This window comes from Hydra vulgaris, chromosome 09 (genome assembly GCF_038396675.1).
Source record: "Hydra vulgaris chromosome 09, alternate assembly HydraT2T_AEP".
Classification (NCBI taxonomy): domain Eukaryota; kingdom Metazoa; phylum Cnidaria; class Hydrozoa; order Anthoathecata; family Hydridae; genus Hydra; species Hydra vulgaris.
This window is the reverse complement of record NC_088928.1, coordinates 922501-945653: the sequence shown is the minus strand read 5'-3', so window position 1 is coordinate 945653 and position 23153 is coordinate 922501. Positions and strand designations below refer to the sequence as shown.

The 23153-nt window shown below is 29.0% G+C and overlaps 1 protein-coding gene across 1 annotated transcript in view; it reads left to right on the top strand.

The window, feature by feature from the left end:
- The window catches only part of LOC100202155 (neurogenic locus notch homolog protein 1), a 104187-nt gene that overhangs the window by 28172 nt on the left and 52862 nt on the right, over window positions 1-23153 (top strand). Inside the window, exons 13-14 of the mRNA XM_065804442.1 lie at window positions 14917-15319; window positions 15982-16233. Of these exons, the coding sequence (XP_065660514.1) occupies window positions 14917-15319; window positions 15982-16233 (655 nt within the window). The remainder of the gene's footprint in view (window positions 1-14916; window positions 15320-15981; window positions 16234-23153) is intronic.

The window sequence follows — 23153 nt, the reverse complement described above, 5'->3', positions numbered from 1 at the left end:
ATTTTAAGGTATTACATCTTGATTTTTATTAATTAATCGTTATTTAATTAAATAGAAATGTTGGCAAGATAACCTAAAATAATAAACAGGCATGTTGACAAGAAAATCTTAAAGTAAATTATTTGTCTCTAAATTCTTGAGGATAGTACTAAATTTAAATGCATTTCTGTTATTTTAATGAATTTTCTGTTTGCATGTTTATTAATAATTATTTTGTTCATGTCAAAACGATAATTCAACATTTTTACTTCAAATACGAAGTAGGCATTGAAAATATAAAATAATTTTAAAATATGGTTATGCATTTGTTACGCATCATACAACTATGTGAAAATGTCAATATTGTTAAGCTAATGTGCCTATATTGGCATATCAATATTGGCTAATGTGAGCATGCTAATACCACCCCAACATTGGCATTCTAATATTGGAAAAATTATATTTGAGCAATATTGGCATGCTAATACTTGCCAATATTAGTATGCCAACATTGATGCAATATTATTTATCATTATTGGTGCAATATCTTGGTTGCATATTTTGTCCAATATTGGCCATGATACCTGATATCGCACCATTATTGCACCAATATTTCTTGCTACTAGGGTAGAGAAAAAAAAAGGAAAAGAAAAAAAATTAATTGAAAAAAAAACCTCGCAAGCAATCTAGTGGCTGAAATCAAAAAATTTATTACAAAAAAAATTTTAAAAACAAACCCACAAGCAATCTAGTAGCTGATTTTGAAAAAAAAGGTTAGTTTTAACATACAAATTTGGCGATAAGAAATTTGATGAAAAGTGCTAATTAAGTGAAAGAAAAGATAATAAAAACATTTTAATTTAAAAAGATAATAATAATAGGTATTTCTTTTCTCAATGTTATTTAAAAGTTTGTAAAATTTAAACAGGAAAAAAGGCTATAATTATAAGAGTTTTTAAAAAAAAACAGGGTCTGTGTAAAATGGTTAATGATTGTTTTTTTAAAATATGTCTTGAAGGTTTATAAATAAGGGGTTCCTGTAATGAAATACACCAAAACCTAAAACATACCTGTAGTATTTACATTCATATCATTCATAAACAGGTTAAATTTATTTTGTGAGTTGTCATAGAAATATTATAACATTATTCTGATTACTGGAGAGTATTACATTATTTCTAAGAGTGGCATTAAAAGTAGTTAAAATCTTAAATAAAATTATTAATTACAAAAGCAACAAATTGTTTTGTAAAAAGTCTATGACATAATGATTAACATGGCAGATCCATTTTATTATATCAATTGAAAAAAATTTATTCTGATCTTACTTGTGTTGAATATTTTTCCTAATCTATTATGGTTGTTTAACGAATATTAATAACGTATTTTTTTTCAAATTGTCATAAATTTTTTTCAATAGATACTTAAACTTGTCAACAAAATTAACTCAAAAACGTTGAAAGTTAGAGACAAGTTGTTTGACACAATTTTACATTTCTGCTTCGGATATACGTTTATTATATCATGTATAATTATGTATAATAAAATACTAAAAAGTGATTCAAAAAAATTAATGAATGAAAGATAATAATAATATAAACAAAAAATGAATGATAATAATAAAAAGTTAAAATAAAAAGTGAATAAAAACTCTCGTAACAATTTAAACAAGCGATTGATATTTATTTATTTGCTGCGGTGAGCATATGCTCACTGAGTAGTAAATCACTTTAGCAGTAAGTTTAACAACAATTTAAAATATTAATTCACATAATAAAGTTCATCAAGTTTTTTTTTTTTAATTTTAACACTGATTTGATAAGACCCACATCAAACAGGGATGACTCTATTGGTAGAACAATTTCTTCTAATTGAGTTTCCCCTTTTCTTAGAAATGTATCTTTGATTGTAGATATATTCACAGACACTTCCAGCTTATCCTTTTGGTTGACAAAAGTTCCTTAAGGAAGATACCATATTAAACTGATAGAAATTATTAACACATTTAAAAAAAGATAATTAAGTCACTTCTCTTTTTTTTTCATGGATAAGATTGTTAAGTTCAGTCTTTTTAATCTTTCCTTTTAAAGTACCTCTGAATAGCCTGAAATTAGTCATGTTGCTCTATGTTGTACTCTTTCGATAAGGCTAATATCTTTTTTTTTAATTAGATTCCAAACAGAAGATGCCATATTCAAGATGAGGTCGTACTAGCGAAATGTATAACAATTTAAATATATCAGCATTTAAAATCCATTTTAAATGCTTATCTGAAACACTATTTCATTAATAAATTAGTGTGTTGGATAAGACCTAATTAGTTCTATTTATTTAGAAATACATGCAGATATATATCTGCTAGTTATATTTCAGATAGTTTTTTAAAATGACACCATGACGACAAGGTTGTTTTTAACTTCTACAATACTCTGTTGATAATCAGAAATGCAATATTTTAAAATATTTTTGTTAAATTTTTTCCTTTTAGTGACATGCATCATTTTACATTTTTACATATTTAATTTCATCAGGCCTTGTTTTAAACAAAAACGGCTTTGCATATTAGCTTGTTGTGCTTTTGATGTCATAAAAGTATATTTATTTTTTTATTTTTTTTATTTAAGCACATTAACTTTTTTGAACTACTGAAAAAAAAAAAATTACCTCAAAGGAAGTTTAATTTACTAAAGCTTGTACACAAAATAAATGTGAAAGTAGAAAAACAGCTAAAAAAAAGTACTTCTTAATTTTTATTTCAAACGAAGTAATAATGTTAATACAGTAATATAAGAAGATCAAACATTAAAAAAGAATTAATTATTCCTGTGGGAATCTAATAAAATTTCAAGCTTTTAGTTTAGTAGTACTGTACAGAATAAGAATCAAAACTATTTGATGCTTTTTTAAATGATATTTTAATATCTTTAATGTTTTTGCAAAGCTTTTTTGTTTTTTTTCATTTTTCTTGTAAGCCCAGTACTTTTCAATGACTCTCAATTCTGGGCAGTTTGGAGGATTTTCTGTTTTAGGCACAAATTTCACATTGTTCTTTTTATACCATTCCATATTTACAATAATGAATTGAAGCTAAATCAGGCCAGAACAAAGGTCTGTTATTGTGTAGTTTAATGAGAGGTAAAAGGCGTTTTTGTAAACATTCTTTAACACATATTTGACCAGAAAGTGTGGACTGAGAAATAAAAGGTGCTGATTTTTTGCCACAACTGCAAATAGCTTGCCAAATCAAAGCTTTTTTAGCGAACTTGTCATGTTTTGTGTATTTAAATTTCTTATCTGCTTTTTCATATTTATATATTTGGCAATATAATAAACTATATTTGGCAATATAATAAACAGCACCAGGAATTTGTTGATGATCGTACTTGATATAAGTTTCATCGTCTTCAATAATACAAAATTTTTTAGAAATAAAATTGTCATACAACTTTCTGCCACTGGTTCTTGCACTTTTTTGTTGAGTTTCAGAACGGTTGGGCACTTTTTGTGCTTTGAAAGAATGAAAACCATGTTTGTTTCTAACTTTTGCAACAAAACTATGAGAAAATCCATATATTTTTGCGCGTTCCCTTAGTGAAAGGCTTTGGTTATTCTTAAAACTATTAACCAGTTTTCTAACTAGTTTTATATCTTTAAAACCTTCCTTTCTTCCACCACCAGATTTGCGTTTGATCGATTTTGTTTAAGAAAAATGTTGAATAACACGACTAATGGTGTATGGATGTATTTGCAACGATTTTGCTATCAAATTGTAGCTACTATTAGGATTTTGTAAATATTTGTGTGTAATTTTTTTCTTACGTCTTCTTTTGACATTTTTAAAACTAATTTCAAGTTAAATCCAAAAACTAACATTTTTTTAAAACCACAACACGTTGTAAACAAAATGCAAAACAATTAAAAAGATTTTAATACAACCACTGAAAAAAATGGCGTGCTTATTCTTTCACATTTATTTTGTGTACACGCTTTAATTAAGAAAAACAAATCTAGAAGTATTATTTTGTAAATGTACATACTGTAGAGTGTCTGTTTTGTTTCAGTTTTTTTTTTGCTTTTTAATATTAAATATGTATTATTTATATTATTGTATAATTATACATTTTTTATTATCATTTAACATAAGTTAATTTCTTTCTTTTCTTGACATTTGTATAAATGAATTAAAATATGTTAATGTTCATGATTATTTCTTAAAATTGCAGCTTTGCAAATAATAGTGATTTTTTACTTATAAAAAGTTGAACAAAAATAAAAAATATTGCCAACAGAAAATATTATGTGCTTCAAAAAAAAAAAAAAAAACTCAATTAGTTTACCAGTGCTTTTTTTTGTGAAAACAAAGATTTAAGTTTCCAAGTACCATTTATCAAAAAATAACATCGTTGCGCTTCCACTTGCCTAATGACAAAAAATTTAACTGTACGCTTTATATATATTTTTAATGTGATGTTATAACATGTTTACAAGGAATTTAAATGACTTTTTTCATATGGAATTCGCTTCCTTCATGTTGTTTTCCTGATTCATATAATTTGCAATATTTTAAATCAACTGTGGATCATTATCTTGTTCTATAAATTTCATTTTTTCTTTTTCAGTAACTTCCAACTCTTATAATAATTGGTTGCAGCCCTGCTGGAAGTGAAGATGTTGAAAAAATATTTTTTAAATTATAAAGAAATTTCTATTTTCACTTTTTTAATATCGCACAATCTGTTAATTATATAAAGCTGATATAACTATCATAAAATACTATTTTTCTAAACTATTACTTTTTGCAAAATAAAACTTATAAATATAGAAGATGTTGCTAGAGCTATATTGTTACAATCATAAATACTTGTAATAATCAATTAAATAAAAAACTTCTATAGATAATTAAATTTTTAATACAATATATTGAGGGAGTTGAGATATATTTATACTTGATAATGTTATTAAGTATATTTATTGTTAATAATGAAGGTTATCAAGAATAAATATTCTTGATAATGTCAAAATAGTATTTTGAGGGAGGGATCTGGGTTTTACAAACTAAGATCTAAACTCCCTCAAAATACTATTTTGAAAAAATTAATAGTAGAGTTATATCTATAGAAGAAGTGTTTTATTCAATTATAAAAAAAAAAACTCTTTATAAGATGTCATTTAAAGTTTGTAATAATTATTATTTCTTCATTTTTTTGATAAAGCATTTATTTTGATAAAAGCATGGTTGAGCGCAGTAGTACCCCGCTCAACTTGTTCCTCAGCGCAGCGGCCTTGTTCATCAAAGTTCGTGTTTTGGAGTTATAGAGTTGAGTGAGGTTTATTACCACAATTGAGTAGCCTCCTTGTCTGTAGTGGCCTTCTTGGAAAGTGAAAGTGAATTTACATTTAAAAAAAAAAAGTCAATTATTACAATAAACAAACAAAATTTAAAAATTGAAATATCAAAAGTGTCTCTAATATAAAGTAAAGTTCAACTTGTACTATTTGTTAGCTAATAATTTTTTTTTTATTTAAAAAAATTCGGTAATTATTTTTTTAATTGTTTGTTATGAGAAATGGTCTAAATAAATATTCTTGTGGTCGCCAGATAATAAATAAAGTTTTTTTGTTATATTTCTTTTATGATCACTTTTTTTACGCGTCGTTTTTTTTTTTTTTTTTTTTTTTTTGCTGAACATTTTTGATGAAAAAATTAAGTTAATAAAAATAAAAATTTCTTTGTTTTTTTCCTAAGTTATTATACTTGCATATTGTACTAATATCAAATGTAGTTGTCATTCAAACTTTTTTATGTAATCGTTATTCAAATTTCATGAGTGGTTTATGTAAAGTTAATTGCTCCTTTTTTTTTTTGAAGGCCACTACAGATGAGAAGGCTACTTTTAATTGTGTTTAAAGCCTCAACTTAATGACTTCAAAGCATAAACCTTGACAAACAAAGCAGTTGTGTGGAAAAACTAGTTAAGCACGGTACTACCAGACATGTGGTGGGAAATGAACTTGAAACTTCTTGTGTATGAGGCAATTGCTCTACTGCTACACCACTACCACATTTAATTTCCAATGGCACTTTAATTGCCATTGCCAAAATTAAATAATCTTTAAAGTGAGTTTGTAATGCAAGATTTACCTGGTAAAAAAAAACCATGATGATTCTTATTAAATTATTGCTGTTTTTTTTTATTATCCTTTCTAAAATTTAACATATAACGGACAAAAGAGAAGCAGGTCTATAGTTGGAACAATCAAACTCATTGTTTAATTTTGGTAAGGCTTTTTTATTTCTTGAGTAAATTCATATTGAAAGAGTGTGTTTAACAAGTTAGTAATATCGAAAAGGTTATCACTTATTGTACCACTTGGAAACCTTAAAGTGCAAATTTCTTTATTATATTTCTGTTTGCTGTTCATGTACGAAAAAAACTTCTTAGGATCGGATTTTGAACTTTTATCTAAGTCATACTTATGTTGTTTTAAGGTCATATCATAGAATTTTTTGTTTCAATAAGTTGATATTTTTTCAATAATTCTTGATTATTTCTACCTGATGCAATAAACTTTGACGATAATTGTTTTTTTTTGTGGCTATCCATGTTTTTTTGATTATAGGATAAACTTATAATGGGCCACCATATGTACTTCTTGAAATTTATCATAATACTGATTGATGTTTCTATCCCTAAAAAATGCTTTCCAATTAATTTAATTGAAATATTGTATCATTTTGACATGGTTGTCTTTTTTAATGTATAAAATTTGAAAATAATGTTTAAGTCATGTTATAAGTATTTACCAAATAGTTCCTTGTCAAAATCATGTGTGCATGAGCAATCTTAAAGAAGGGGTTTGATGCAAGAAGGGTTTGATGCAAGTTCAGAAACATGATTTAAGTTTTCTGTAAATATAATATCAAGTATGTTGGTAGATTCCTTGTCAGACCTTTGCAATGTTGAAAAAAATACATAGTAGAAAAAAAATACAATTGAAAAAATACATGACTGTAGTCAATTCATAGTTTATGTAAAATTAAAATGAGAATTTGTTTTTGTTGCTTATTTATTTTGGCAATCTTTTGCCTCCAAATCCCATAAACAAAGATATCTGTATATTGTAGAGTGTTTTTTTCAATTTTTTTCTTGACTCGAAGCAGAATCAAAGGCTTTTTTGACTGATGTTTTATCTGGATTAATGATTTTTTTTTTTAATTTTTATTGCAAAGTAACAATATTTCTTTGCATTGTCTTTTTGTTTTTGTATAACAATTTTTTTTCTAATCTTCTCACAGGGACTTTAATGACTTTAAAATTATTAGCTTGTTTTACTGATTCGGTTGTTGCATCAGATTCGATTGTTGATTCGGTTGTTGCATGTTGATTCGGTTGTTGATTTTGTTACACCAAGTATTATTATATTAGCCTCTTTACTTTTATGTTCATTTTGTTCAATAATTTACAAGTTTAGGTTGAATAATTGTCTTTCACTTTTTTTTCCACAACGTTTGCCCATGAGCAGGTTGATGTTTTTTTTGTCTCAAATACCTCAATTCTTTTTATTAACTTTTTGAATATACTTTCTTCCCATTGATGTAATATTGCTTCTTTTTCTCTTTTCTATAAATACTATAATGGGCACTGCTCTCAAGAGCTAGCGTCTCTTGTTATGTCTACTAAAATGCATTCTAGTGTTACTCATCATTCTATTAACTCTCTTCCTTTAAATGTGACTGTTCTTAAGTGCTCTAAAAATTTGTCCAGTTTTTTTCCTTAAACATTAGCTCTTTGAAATTCGCTTCCTTCATCTTGTTTTCCTGATTCATATAATTTGCAATATTTCAAGTTGTTTGTCAATCATTATCTTGCTCTATAAACTTCATCTTTTCTTTTCCAGTAACTTTTAACTCTAATAGTAGTTGCTTGCGGCCTTGTTGTAAAAAAAATTAAAGAAAAAAAGCTACTAATTATTTCTTTATTAAATAATCTGTACTATTTGTTGTTGTATTTTGTAATGTCTGATTTTTACATTTAGTGCTACAAATTTTACCTGCATTCTCATGTAATTTCCTTGATGTGGATATACATATGTTCGAGTATGGATAATACATATGTTCGAGGAAAAAAAATAGACAAAAAAGAATTATTAGAGCACTTAGGAACAGTCACAGTAAAGGATGAGACTTTATTGAATAAGAAGTACCACAAGAATAAATTTTAGTAGATGCTCTCAAGAGACGCAAGAAGTGTCCATTATAGTATTTATAGAAAAGAGAAAGAGAAGCAACATTACAACAATGTGATAATGGTTGAAGGTTGGCTGGAAGAGCAGTTCCAACTTATGCCACAACAACAATGCCACCTTAGATGTGAGAATATCTGGAAGATTGTTAATGTAAATTAAAAAGAGTATAGGGCCAAGGATAGAACCTTCAGGAACCACTGAAGTTGCAGGATATTAAGAAGAGTGCTGTTAACCAAAGAAAACTTTTATTTTACAATTGGAAAGAAAGGGTTGAATACTCTTAAAGGTGTTATTTGATACATAGTAAGAAAAAAGCTTATGGAGAAGACCAGCATTCCAAACTTTATCAAAAGCTTTAGAAATGTCAAGAGCAATAACCTTAACCTCTTCACCTCTATCTAATGCACAATAAAACCTATCAGTTATTATTGTTAGCAAACCAGCTGTACAACAAGAATATCAAAATCCATATTGATGATCAGAATGTAAGTTATTAGGTTCAAGACAAGATATTAAGTGTTAATTAAAGACTCAAAAACTCTGCTTATGATAGGAAGAAGACTAATGGGACAGTAGTTAGATGAGTCAGATGTCTCTCCAGAGTTTTTAAAAATAGGGATAACAGATGGTCTTTTCCAGCAGGCTGGAAAACAAGACTCAGATAAGCACTTGTTAAATAGTTTTGAAAATATAGACGACAGCTCTGGAGAACACTTCTACAAGACTACAACAGACCACAAGCTGTAGAAGAGTCTAAGTGGGAAATCATTTTAGATACAGAAACTAGAGTGATATTAATGTCAAGCAATAGATTAACTTAATTGTTGGCTATATCAGGTATAACAACAGTGGAATTAAGTGATGATATTGATTAAAAGTTCTTAGCAAACAATTCAGCTTTGTCTTTTGGTAAGGTGACAAAGTCTGAACCATACAAGAGGTGGAATAACAGATTTGCCCTTTTTATTGATACTGTTAAAGATTCTTCTGAAGTCGCAAGAACCTAATTTTTAAGATGAAATATGAGATATTAAGACCTGAGAAAAGCGGGCTTTGGCGTTAGATAAAATTTTTTCACAATGGTTTCTAGTAATAGTAAACAGACGCTTGTTTTCTGGAAAATTATTTTGCTGATAAATATGGAAGTAATGGTTTCGATTGGAAGTTGCAGCAGCACAATGTGAGGTAAACCAAGGTGAAGAGTGAGTCTTGACTTGGAATCATTGAGAGGAAATTAAAGATTCCATGCCAGCCCGAATCCAAAAAGTTATGTAAGAAGCACATTTGTCTGCAGGAAGACAAAAAATTTCTTCCCAGAACCATCACAAAGAAAATCACAGAAAGAGTCCCAGTCAGCTTTAAGGTAGTTGTAAGAGTTATGATGATAGAGGGATTCTGATGATGAAGAAGAATGAGATAATAGTTTTAGAGAAATCAAACCATGATCAGAAGCACCTAAGGGTAAATATGGAAAAATTGAGCACTGACTAGGATTAGAAACAAGACATAAGTCAAGCAGAGAAGTTAGATAATTTGGGTTGTCTGGAAAGCGAGTTTGAGAAACTCGTTTTCCAGATTGGAAAGCGAGTTTGAGAAACTCGTTTTCCAGATTGGAAAGCGAGTTTGAGAAACTCGCTTTCCAGATTGGAAAGCGAGTTTGAGAAACTTGATTTCCAGATTGGAAAGCGAGTTTCTCAAACTCGCTTAGAGAACTTTTGCCTTTCTCAATCTCTTAGAGATTGAGAAAGGCAAAAGTTGTGGGCCTTAATGCCTGCAAAGTCACTGACACTAGAGCCAAATCATTCAGTGTGATGAGCATAAAAGTCACCAACAATAATGATATTGGTTGATGGATAAAGAGAGAGGACTTGGTTTTGAGATGAAGGAGAGGAATATAGAACAAAGAGAATGGCCATAGAGTGATGTGGTGTTAAACAAAAGCACACAAAAGAATAGTCGGTGGATTCAAACCTAGTTTCCCAATAAATGGGTCAATTCTTACGAATGTAAATGCCTAGGCCAAGCATGTGACTATTAGAGTCTTTACGAATTAAAGAAAAAAAACTATCAGCACTAAGATCACAAGATGAGACAGCTGAACTCAAATTAGTCTCACAAAGTGCAAGTAGGTCTGGTAAACTTTGCAAGAGATAAGACACAACAAACGAAAAGTTACTTCGAAGACTACGAATATTAGTGAATGAAAACTTTGTGGTGGCAATGGTTTTTCATGTATCATAGTTTTTGCTACTTAAGTCATTTTTAAACTTGTGAAAGAATTTGACTCAAACCATAGATAGTACTCAGTACACTATTTACAATTATATATTCCAGACCCACAAGCTGTAGAAGTGCCTAAGCATGAAATCATTTTAGACACAGAAGCTGGAGTGATTTTCTTGAAAGACTTTTACATATCACATGCCCAAAATCAAAAAAATGCCTGAAGTAAATTATTTCAATAGCAATCGTTAAATATGATATGGCTCATGAAACTGGATTTTAACGAATAGTGTATTAAATAACAAATAGTATATTTATTAAAAAAGTTTTATAAAAATTTAATACTATTCACAGGTGCTTAATCTCTCAACCTCTGATTAAGTAAACTTTTAAAATCAAATTTTGAGAAAGTCACAACTTAAGTTTTATCTCATTTATAATATCTTTGTATAAAACTTTCAATTTTTTTGTATTTTATTTATAAAAGCCCCATAAAGTATTATATTAATTTTAAGTGTAAAATTTTAAAATAATCATACTTATACGCTTATTATATTATAATAATTTAACTTTATTTTATACTCAGTAACTCTTTTTATTCTTTGTATTTTGTTTCTTTGTATTGTACATACTTTGTTTTGACTTAATCATTAGGGTTTATTGAAAAACAGAAAACTTTCAAAACGGTCTTGTAATAGCTCCTAATATATGTTATATAATAAATCATATATGTTTAGAGGTGCCCCAAGTCAATTGAACATATACAATGTCCCTAATATTTTTGAAAAAAAAGTTCAACAAAAGTAGGTCAACCTGGTACTCAACTCTCAAAAGAAGCGAAGTTTTATAAATAGTTCAATAATAATATTTGTCTTCTATAATGTACGCAGGTACAGGGGAGGGAAAGTTACCCAAAATCATGCATATGCGTGCAAGGGGGTCGGGGTGTTAAAGGTGGCGAGTATGAACGCTGTTTGATTATCTCACGCTCATTATCTCTCAAAAAACCAGATTCTTTGTTTTAACAAAAATATTGAATTTTAGGATTTTAAAAAAATCAATATTACACAATGTACTAGAAAAATGTTGAAACGTAAAAGTTGTTTTGTTTTAAATGTTTTAAAAATCTATGCGTTTCTATAGAGAGGGGGGGGGGGGTTAATTTGTAAAAAATAGTTTGAATGTGCGCAGAGAGAGAAGAAGGTGTTTAAAGCATCATAGTGTATACAAGTGTGGGGAGGGGAAGCGTAGTCCTAAGTTAGTAGTTTTACTGCGTGCGTACTTTATTAATGCCCCCAAAGGTCATTTGTTGCAGATCATTGTTGATAACATTTCTAGAGCACTATTAATTTGAACCTTTAAAAAGACCACACATACTTTCTTCCTTCTATTCTGACCATACAATCGCATAGATAATTAAATCTATAAAATTATTAGAATACACCTGCATATCATCAAAAACAACCTTGAAATATTCATTTTTTTTTTTATTCTGATTCACTCCCAACAAGGCTGCAAGCAACCACTATTAAGTTGGAAGTTACTAGAAAAAAAGAATAGAGTTATAGAGTAATGAAACAATTGACAGAAGACTTGAAAAGTTGAAGGTTGGATGAGTCAGGAAAACATGAAGATGGGAGAAAGTTCCAAAGGGTTAAAGTGCAGGGAATAAAACTAGAAAAATTTTTGGAATATGCAGAAACAGATACAGTAAAAGAATGAGACTTTGGTGAATGATGAGTTAAGCGAGTATCAGTTTTAACAACAGTATTCCATACAGGGACGATTAAGAGATTTGCAGAGGTATAGAGTTGAATCAGGAGAGATAAAATGACAAGCACGATAAAGAGAAGCAATCTTAGCAGATGCTAACTTAGCAATCGATTGTATATATTATTTCCATGAAAGGTCAGTAGTGTATGATAATCCAAGAAGATGTAGAGAAGAGGACTCCGTGAGAGAGTTACTATTCATTAATATAGTCATTAAGTATAATCATTATATATGATATATAATATAAATCATTATATTTGCTATCAAAATCTACACACATTTAGAACCCAAAATCATCTGGGATATCATCATATACATGGCACAAACAGCAACGATAGATATTCCCACTTAAAGTGGGAGTAGGTTGAAAGATGTTTAATTAACCTTCCTTTATGACCCTTTCTTACATTTGACTTAGTTATATGTAAAACCATAAATAATTTAAAAATATTTCCTAATGAAGTTTTGAGAAGTAGTGTTTGAAATCCAGATGTACCATCAACTACAGCATCTGTACATCTACAGGTGCCATTAATGCTAGTATGTCTGGATGTTGAAAAGCTTGTCTCCTTTTAGCTTTTTTGTACTTCATAACACCAATCATACAAAAATAACAATCATCATCATTCAGCTCTCTTCATACTCTAGGAATAGCAAAAAGTATTGTCTTTTTTCTACCTTGAAACTATATTTTTTAACTATCCATAGGCAATAGTTAAAAATGTTTGCATTAACTGAAAAATGAGAGTACACAATAGGTAAGGAGAATTCACCATGGATGGGTAAGGAGAGTTTTTGCCAAGTTTGTTATAATTTGCCTATGCACTGATACTCAGATGAAAGTTTTTGCTCTTCAAAATAATTTTATTGATGTTTAGGTTTAAACAGTTGTTTCTGGTGATAAACGTAAAAAATGATGAAAACATTTGTTAATACTATAAAAAACATACTAAATGCAACAATTGGTAATACTATAAAAAAGTCTAAATGCAACATTTGGTAATACTATAAAAAAGTACTTAAGGCAACATTCAAAAATACTATAAAAAGTACTAAATGCAACATTTGGTAATACTATAAAAAAGTACCTAAGGCAACATTCAAAAATACTATAAAAAGTACTAAATCCAACATTTGGTAATACTATAAAAGTACTAAATGTAACATTTGGTAATAGTATAAAAAAGTACTAAAGGCAACATTTGGTAATACTACAAAAAAAGTTTGTTTAATTTACTAAATCTTTAGTGTTGTTAATAATTTTTCTCTTCGAATAAGAATATATATTGGGTTTTATTTTAAAGATTTTTCATTGCAATAATGATATTATAACTAAGTCCTGCAGATGCAGACTGTTATAACTGATTTTGAAATGATAAGCGCATATATTGGAACATTTTCATCATTAATTGTTTACTAAAATTGACTAATGCTGACAAATGTGTTTTAGGTATATATATTTTTTTTAATTTGTTACCAAAATGCATACATTTTATTTTGTTACAGATTTAATTATATTTATTTGTTTTAAATAAGTTTAATTTAAAGATATATAAATTTAAGACTCCTTCTATGATTTATAAAGTTTAGATGTTTTATTTAAATGTAACTGTTTTATTTTTATTTATTTTTATTAATTAAATTTTGCCATCATATGAAATAAAATTCAGTTAAAAAACAGAACGAAGTTTCAAAGCTTAAAGATAAAAAAGTTATAAATAAACAATGAAACTAAGGCTTCAATAAATTCAATCAAATTATTCAATTAAGCTAACTTCTATCATATCTACTTTGTTATATGCTATGTGCATATATAACACTTGAGCAATTCAAGAGAAAATGGTAAATAAAGATCTCTAATGAGGCTTAGATCATTTCTTATTACTATTTTTGGTAACTTATTTAAAAAAATAAAGAATAAATTGGAGATGTGCATCAGACTTTTTATAACCCATATTATGGGTCTGGGCTTTCCGAGTATAATTTTATTTCTAGAAAATGTATTTTAAATACAAAGTTTACTTTAAATACCCGAAATACAAATTAAGGGAAATTGGTTTCACTGTAATACATTAAGGATTTGAAATGAATTGAATAATGAAATAGTTAATTTTTAGTTTAAAGTATTTTTCTTATATATACTTGTTTTAATATAAGAAATCTTTTACATATATATATTTTGTATATATATATAAATCTTATTCATTGTATATATATATGTATATATATATATATATATATATATATATATATATATATATATATATATATATATATATATATATATACGCACACACACAAAGAGTAAATGAGAAAGAGAGAGAGAGCGAGAGAAAGATTTATAAAGCATACATTAAATATATAGAAGTTTAGTATACATTTTATACAAAGATTATTTTAATACTGTTATATATGGTTTACTGTTACAACCCTCAGAATTAGGGTCGGCATTTGACAATGTTGACCTAACTGCTGAAAGTGTTTGAGGTCAGCAAAAAATTGCTGACCCTGTACCTATGTTTTATGGTAAAACCTTTGTATCAAATAATTTTTGTTGACCTGATGCGAATCTCTAAAAGATTGAGGTCGAAAAATTATTGCCAACCTCATTTTTTGTTAATTACGAGGGTTGTTGTTATAATTATAAATAATATTTAATGAGAGTTTTAGTAACTCAAGTTATTTTTCTTTTAGTGCAGTTGTAAACCAGGGTATGGTGGCAAAAATTGTGAAACTAATATTGATGATTGTGTCTTGGGTATATGCAACAAAGGGACTTGTATTGATGAAATTAATTCCTATAAATGCAAATGTAAAGATGGTTTTGAAGGTTCAACGTGTAATATAAATATTGATGATTGTGCCATGAAACAATGCTTGAATAATGCATCATGTATTGATGGTATCAATGATTACACATGTGTTTGTAATCCTGGATGGACTGGTAGAACTTGTTCACAAAATATAAATGACTGTGTTGTTCCATGTGCTTCTGGTCAGGTTACTGACTTGGTGTGCACAAAATCTCCATGTGAAAGTGGATTATGTGTTGATCTTGTTAATAATTTTTCTTGCAAATGTTTTCCTGGGTTTAAAGGTTTCAATTATTTTTGATACAAAACTTCTTTACATTAAGTAAAATAATTTAGTACATGATATATTAACATACAAGTATCCTTTCTCTCACCTATTTGCCTACTAATATTGTTGTTTTATGATAAAATTGATTTTTCTTGCATTTTGCATTATTACTCAAAATCATAAAAGTATGCATGAGCTTAAAAATGACTCCACTGATTTATAAAATAAAAATTTAATATATTCAAGTAATAATAATGTTTTTACAACTACTTTGTAGCTCAAAATGTGTAAGTACTTTAAAAATTAAAACAAGTTTATTTTTTAACATTTGCAAAACATGTTTTGCCTACATATAGTCATCCTCAGTTAAAGTTTTTAGCAAAACGTATCTTATTTAAGATAGTATAAAATATGGTATATAATTGTGAAATAATTGTGAAATAATTGTGAAATAATTGTGAAATAATTGTGAAAATATAATATTCAAGAAGCCATAAAACTGTTAAAAATTTTCTTATAACATACAATAAGATAAATTGAACATTTTTTTTACCAAATGTAACAACATAACAATAAAAAACCCTTTAAGTATTTAATGAACCAAGTGGTAAGTGTTTTCATTTTAAGTAAACGGTGTTATATGAATTAAAGTAATTTGTAGAATAAATGAATTTTTAGGGCGTTTTTGTGATTTAAAAATAAATCACTGTGCAGAAAATAATTGTTTAAATGGTGCAACTTGTATTAACCAGTTAGAAGATTATATCTGCATTTGTCCTGTTGGATATTCTGGTAAAAACTGTAGTACCAACATAAATGATTGTTTGCCAGATCAATGTTCTAAAATTGGTTCAAGAAAGTGTATTGATGGAATAGCTTCATTTAAATGTGATTGTCGTGATGGGTTTACAGGAACACTCTGTGATGAAAGTACAGTTTTATCTTGTTTTTATTAATATGTTTTATATATTGTACCTTAGAAAGTTTTTGCATTTAAAGGTTAACTAAACTGTTGTGAGCAATATCATTCAACTATTAAATAAGTTATTTTAAGTAAAAAGTTTAAAATTTTTTCAAACCTAAAAAATAAAAATTAATAAAACAGAAAAGTGTTTTTTTTTTCAAACTTTGTACCAATTATTCATATAGAAGTATCAATAATTCATATATTTATGTATATCAGAACTTGATTCATTTCATTCCTTTATTTTGTAGTCAGACTCTTCAAGTTTTGTATTTTTTTTTTGATTTTTGTTAAATGCATAATAGCAAGATTATTTTCTTCAAACGCTTTTGCAACTAAAAACTTTTTTTTTAAATGATGGGTTTTTAAATAATTATTTTAAATATCAGACCATGGAACTATGGCATTTTCATGTTGTTGTTTTTTTAGTTACTAGGACAACAATGTATAATTTAAAAAATTATATCAATCTTATTCAATATACAGTATGTCAAAAAAGTTAATCATCCCATAATAATATTTCAATATAAGTTTTTTATGCTTGAAACCATTTAGACTAATTTTATTTTTTTTTAAATAGAAAAATTGTTAACGCATTTTTTTTATCACAAGAAACTCATTATCTTGTGCTTAGAAATTATTCATATCATTATTATAATTATTCATAAAATCTGAAGTGAAAGTCAAAACAGTGTAAAATGCTCCTCATGTGGATATCATCTTGAATAGATTTTTTTTTTTTAATTATTCACGTCCCCAAGGCTGAGAGGGACACTACAGTCGAAGAGGCTACTTTTTGTGGTTACAACCCTCTCTCAACTATATAACTCCGAAACACAAACCTTGACGAACAAGGCCACTGTGCTGAGATGAGGTGGGGATCGAACTTGGAATCTCTCGCTTATGAGGCAAGCGCTCTACCACTATACCACTACCACAAATATTATGGTAGTTTAAAATTAATATTCATTTTTTCTAGTGTCTGCATTAATGATGCCTTTTAGTCATTAAGTCTTTAATAAGTTCTTTAGCCATTGTATAATAAATCTTTTCTACTCTCTGATTATAAATTGTATTGAATTGAATTTATAAACGTTTTATAAATTGCTTTTAATTGGGTACTGTTTCACTTTTTTCACGTAAATATTGAACAAATTAAAACTAAAGATTCTGGGGTTGCAATGCAGATAAATAGATAAATGTATAAAAAAAGCATTACAAGTTCCTCAGTTTTTAATGCAAACTTTCAATAAATTTTTGAAAAGTTTATTTGTTTGGGAAATTTTAAGAGCTGATTACAATTAAATTTTTCGTTATGATCAGTTAGTTTAATTTAGATGTTTAAAAGTCTAATTACTTAATAAAAATTTATTTTTATCAGTAGATTATTTTAAAAATAAAAATATTAAAAATAGTTAGCATTATACATAATAGTTTAAATAATAGTTTTTTTAGATATTTAGTTAATATGTATAAAAGTTTATTTATAAAAGTGGCAACTAAAGAAAATTTGTTTATATTGACAAAGTTGTCAATAAATAGATTTTAATCCATAATTTTTCAGAAAGCTTAAATTTAACTCTGAAGATTCAAAATCGTTTTTGATCTTTTTAAATTTTTTTTTTCTTGTTTTAGTACTTGTATAAGGATTGCACTAAGGAATCTTTATATACTCATAGAAAAAAAAAGTGAAAAAATCTCAGTTTGCAAAAAAAAAAAAAAACGCATGAAAAACACAGCTTAGATTGTAAACACAAAATTTCAGTTTTACAAAGATATTCAAGCACATAAGCATTGTTAAAAGTGTACTAATTATGAAGCAACATAAAAATTGAAAAGTTGTAGGTTTTATGAGTCAGGAAAACATCAAGATAAAATTTTAAAGGGTTGATGTGTTGGAAAAAAACTATACGAATAAAAGTTTTTGATCATGCACAGACAGATACATTAAAAAGGTCACTATTGTAATAAAAATGAAATATTGCTTGATGTCATGACCCAGAAAAATCCTTTGGGGGTATGATTGTACTATCATTGGTGGTTACTAGGTGAAAAGTCCCTAAATCTGGTTAAATTGTCCGTGGAAGAAAATTTTTAAATTTCGCATATAGACCCATTAAATACATAGCTGATAAGTAACTAACAAAGTTAGTTTTAAGAATTTTTATTCGTCCCAAAAACATAAGAAAAATGTTTATGCAGTCTAAACTGGTTTGTAATATTCTTAATCAATTTTTTTGCTGTTGAAGTCTGTAGTGCATCTTTGCAGCCTGTCTTAATATTCTAGGTGGTTGCTTGGTCTCTTGTACCTTTGCCGATTGTTACTGAAAAGATGATGGAGTACTTCAGTTGCTTGCTCTTAATAAATTACCAAAGAGCTATTGTGCCATTGGATGAATTGTGGAATGTGGTAAATGACAACATAAAATTAGGGAGTTGTCAATAACAGCTGTAAAAAAGAAGTGCTGCTGGGCCAATCTCTCCTAAACATCCACATTCTCCAAAAGCTTCCTGCACTTATTTCCAGTCAGTTGTCCACCATGAAATGGCTGCTGTTGAATATGAAGTAATGCCAGCCATTAAGGAGCATGTGTCCAAATCTTTGAGAGAGACTTTAGAAGATGATTTATGACACCAAACAACAGATGAAGCCCCATGGGTGAAAGAACAGCAAGGACATAAGATTTATCTGAGGCATTGATGATAGGTTCATGAACAGAGTTTCTTAATGAAATTGCTTTTTTGATGTTAGCACCAGCCACATTGAATCTCTTCTGAATGATCCAAAAGTTCTTAGAGATCCACACTTAGCAAGATCTTTTGATGAAATATCACACCAAGAGCATGGGTGTGCACCAGAATGTGCTTGTAGACCACAAATAATATTTGCCAGCTTCATATCACAGGACAAAATAAATGGTTTTTCAATGTTCAGCAGATCAAAAACTTGCTTGACATTGCTATAGTTTTCCTGGAGATCTTCAGAAATGGCAATCAGTAACTGACGCTTAACACCAGAATCTTTGGAGAAAGTTCTTTTTTACTATTCGACTTGAAACAAAATTATTTAGTGTTGACACCAGCTTTTTCACCAGAATTGGACAGCCCTGTGTTGTGTTGCACATGAACAAGATCTTTTGCTGTCAGCTCTGGTTCTTTTTTTAAAAGTCTTCTTGCTCTTGAAAATGAACCTTTGAAATAATTAAGAGAAATTTTACATTATTATGCATAACATAGACTTAAAATATGAAGCTAAAACTTTAAATATCTAATGCAATGTTACCTGGTAGAACTAGAATAGAGTGGCCTCCTATTCCCTCTGGTCTACTAAGATGAACTGTTCCATAATGCTGCAACTCTTTCAGCTGCAACAGAGTCCTTTGACACAACTTCTGCTAAATTCTTTTGCACAGTAGACTTTGAGCACCTGTGTGGGCGACCCTTGTCAACTATTGAAAAGCATTGAAAACATCTTCTTTCAACTGAGTTCTGGTTTGCTTTAGGTTTCTGGGTTACCAAGACTGGATGTTGAGAATTGTGCTTTACTTTGCCAAATAAGCAAATCAGACAATCACCAACTGAACCTCTTGTAACTAGACGGACTTTGATATTGGAGAAGTCAAACAGCTGCAGTTGGGTTTGAAATTTCCCCTCCTCAAGTTTACTAAGGTTGAGTGTTGCCGCCACTGACAAATACCATTCGGGACTTTTGGATCATTAAAGTCAATTGGCTGCTTCAGAATTTGTTGCATTTTTTCTGTCATGAAGCTGGTTAAAAAGCGACTAGCCTTGCCAAGACACAAGAAGCAAACAGTCTTCCTGTTCTCCTTGTGAGTTTTTGCTCGATTTGGCATATATTTTGTTAATTCAGATACTAAATCTACGAAAAGAATGAATTGAATAACTAATGTTTAAGCTTTTTCCAAGAATTTTATCATAATAGTTGATAAAAAAGCGATTTCAATTTTATTGGTACATATATTTTGTATATTCTTTTTTAAATTAAATAAAGCTCCATTTTTTTTTATTTTCTTCCTAAAAAAACTTAGTTAACACAGTCTATCAAAATTAAATGAAGTGGATGAAAGTAAAAGTTATAAAAAATTAAGTTTTATTGCTCTAGAGTTGAATATATTGCAGTTTTATTATTGCAACTATATGCAATTTTTTTCTGGGTAATGACATCAAGCAATATTTCATTTTTTTATGACAGTGAGATGCAACTTTGCTCAAAGACAAGTCAAGCAAGAATGAGTTTTGGTTGATGGAACTAGTCTTTAGGTGAAGTGACAAAATCTGAACCTGAAAAATGAGATGAAATTTCATTTTGAGATTTCATTTTGAGATTTCATTTTGAGATTTCATTTTGAGATTTGAGATTGACCTGAGAATAGCTAGTTTAGCCTTAGACGTCTTCTATCGTCTTCTAAACGTCTTCAGACATTTCTGGAGAATTGTTTTGCTGATAGATATGGAAGTAATGGTTTCGACTGGAAATTACAGCAGCACAATGTGAGGGAAACTATGGAGAAGAGTGAGGTTTGACTTGGAATTATCGAGAGGGAATAAATGATTCCATGGCAGCCTGAATTCAAGAAGTTATGTAAGAAGCACATTTATCAGCACTAAGACAAAAGATTTCTACCCAAAGGCAAGGGCTGTCATGAAAAAAATTACGTAAAGAGTCTCAGTCAGCTTTAAGGTAGTTAAATTATATAATTAACTTATATAATTATTAATATAATTGTACCTCTTACAACTTAAGTTGTAAGAGTATACAATTATAGGGGGATTCCAATGAAAAAGAATGAGATAAAAGTTTTAGAGAGATCAAACTGTGATCAGAAGCACCTAAGGGTGAATGTGGAGAAATGGAGCACTGACCAGGATCAGAAACAAGATGTAAGTCGAGTAGAAAAGTTAAATGATTTGGGTTGTCTGGTAATAGAGTTAGAAAGTTGATTATTTGAGTTAGAGATTGAGAAAGGCAAAAGTTGTAGGTCTTGACACCTGCAGAGTCACTAACACTAGAGCCAAACCATTTATTGTGATTGTTAAAGTCACCAACATCAATGATGTTTGCTGATGGATAAAGAGAGAGGACTTGGTCAACTTGATCAGAAATAACATCAAAAAGAGTGCAGTCTTGAGATGAAAGAGAGTGATATAGAACAAAGAGAAAGGCAATAGAGTGAAGTGGTGCTAAACATAAGCACATAAAAGAATAGTTGGTGGATTTAAATCTAGTTTCCTGACAAATGGGTGAATCTTACGAATGTAAATGCCCAGGCCAAGCATGTGACTATTGGATTCTTTTCGAATTAATTGAAGATAACCATTAATACTAAGATCTCAAGATGAGCCGGCCAAACTCAAATTAGTCTCACAAAGAGTAGGTAGGTTTGATGAACTTTGCAAGAGATAAGGCTCAACAGAAGAAAAGTTACTACAAAGAACACGAATATTAGTGAATGATAGGTTTAGAGAACTTGGTGATGACGATGGTTTTTTATGTTTTTTGGTTTTTGGTACTCTAGGCATTTTTATATTTGTTAAAGAACTTTTTTTTTTAAATTTATCATTTTTAAATTTGTTAAAGAACTATTCTTGTCATGATAAGAAGCCAACACTTGCTGATTGCTTAGAGGGGGTATTTGAGCTTTAAAAGAATTCCACTTCTGCTATAGTATGGGGCTCACAGTGGCTGGTGAACTTTAATTTAGATGAAAAATTTTTCAGCCAATTGTTATCACAATAATTTAGATTTTCCTATATTTATGAATGGTAATGTACTCAATGAGTCATCTACCCTTCAGCTTCTAGGATTAACTCTTACTTCTGATCTTTCTTGGAAACAAAATATCAAATCCGTTGCAAAATTAGCACCTGCTAAGATTGCATCACTTTATCTGACTCTTTCTTCCTCCGGATTCTATTCTTTATCTCTATAAATATTAAATCCAGTCTTGTATGGAATACTGTTGCCATATCTGGGGCGGATCTTCTAATGATGCCCTTCCTCTTTTCGACAAGGTTCAAAAATGCATTGTAAATATAATTGGACCTGCACTTGCTGCGAACCTCCAACCATTATCACATCGTCATAATGTTGCTTCTCTTTCTCTTTCCTACAAATACTATAATGGGTACTGCTCTAAAGAGCTAGCGTCTCTTGTGCCATCTACTAAAATTCATTCTTGTGTTACTTTTCATTCGATTAACTCTCATGCTTTTTCTGTAACTGTTCCTAAGTGCTCCAAAAACAAGCAAAAACTATCTCATTACCATTACTAAACCTCAAGCCGTAGCAAAGGGCTCCAAATGTGGCCTCGACAATCCACGCTAAATGTACGAACAGGGACACCATCCATGCGCAACATGGCACTGTTAGTACTCTGATATTTTACAGCTGTTGATGGAATCAGTCTCTCTGAGAGCTATCACAGAGTTTGGGAAACCTGACTAACAGCCAGATTCAGAACCATAAAACTGAGCTTTAGAGCTGTATTCTTATTAGGAGATAGTAAAATTAGTTGCCTAGTCATAAAAACAGAGACACAAGCAAAATCCATGCATTGAGTCAAGAAGATCCAGCATTCAACATCCTAAACTGGAAACAATATATTATAAATAAATCCGCGCCAGCTTAATAGGTGAAGGAGGGGTGCAGGGCTGGTCAACAAATAGAATCTGTTTACTCCTTTAGTCTTTGCCTAGGAGGCCTTCTACATTACCATAGCCAGATGTGTTTGAGATCCTTGAGATTGCCCTGATGAATTTTTTTATCAAGATTTCTCTCTTTCTTTATAAATATATATATATATATATATATTATATATATATATATATATATATATATATATATATATATATATATATATATATA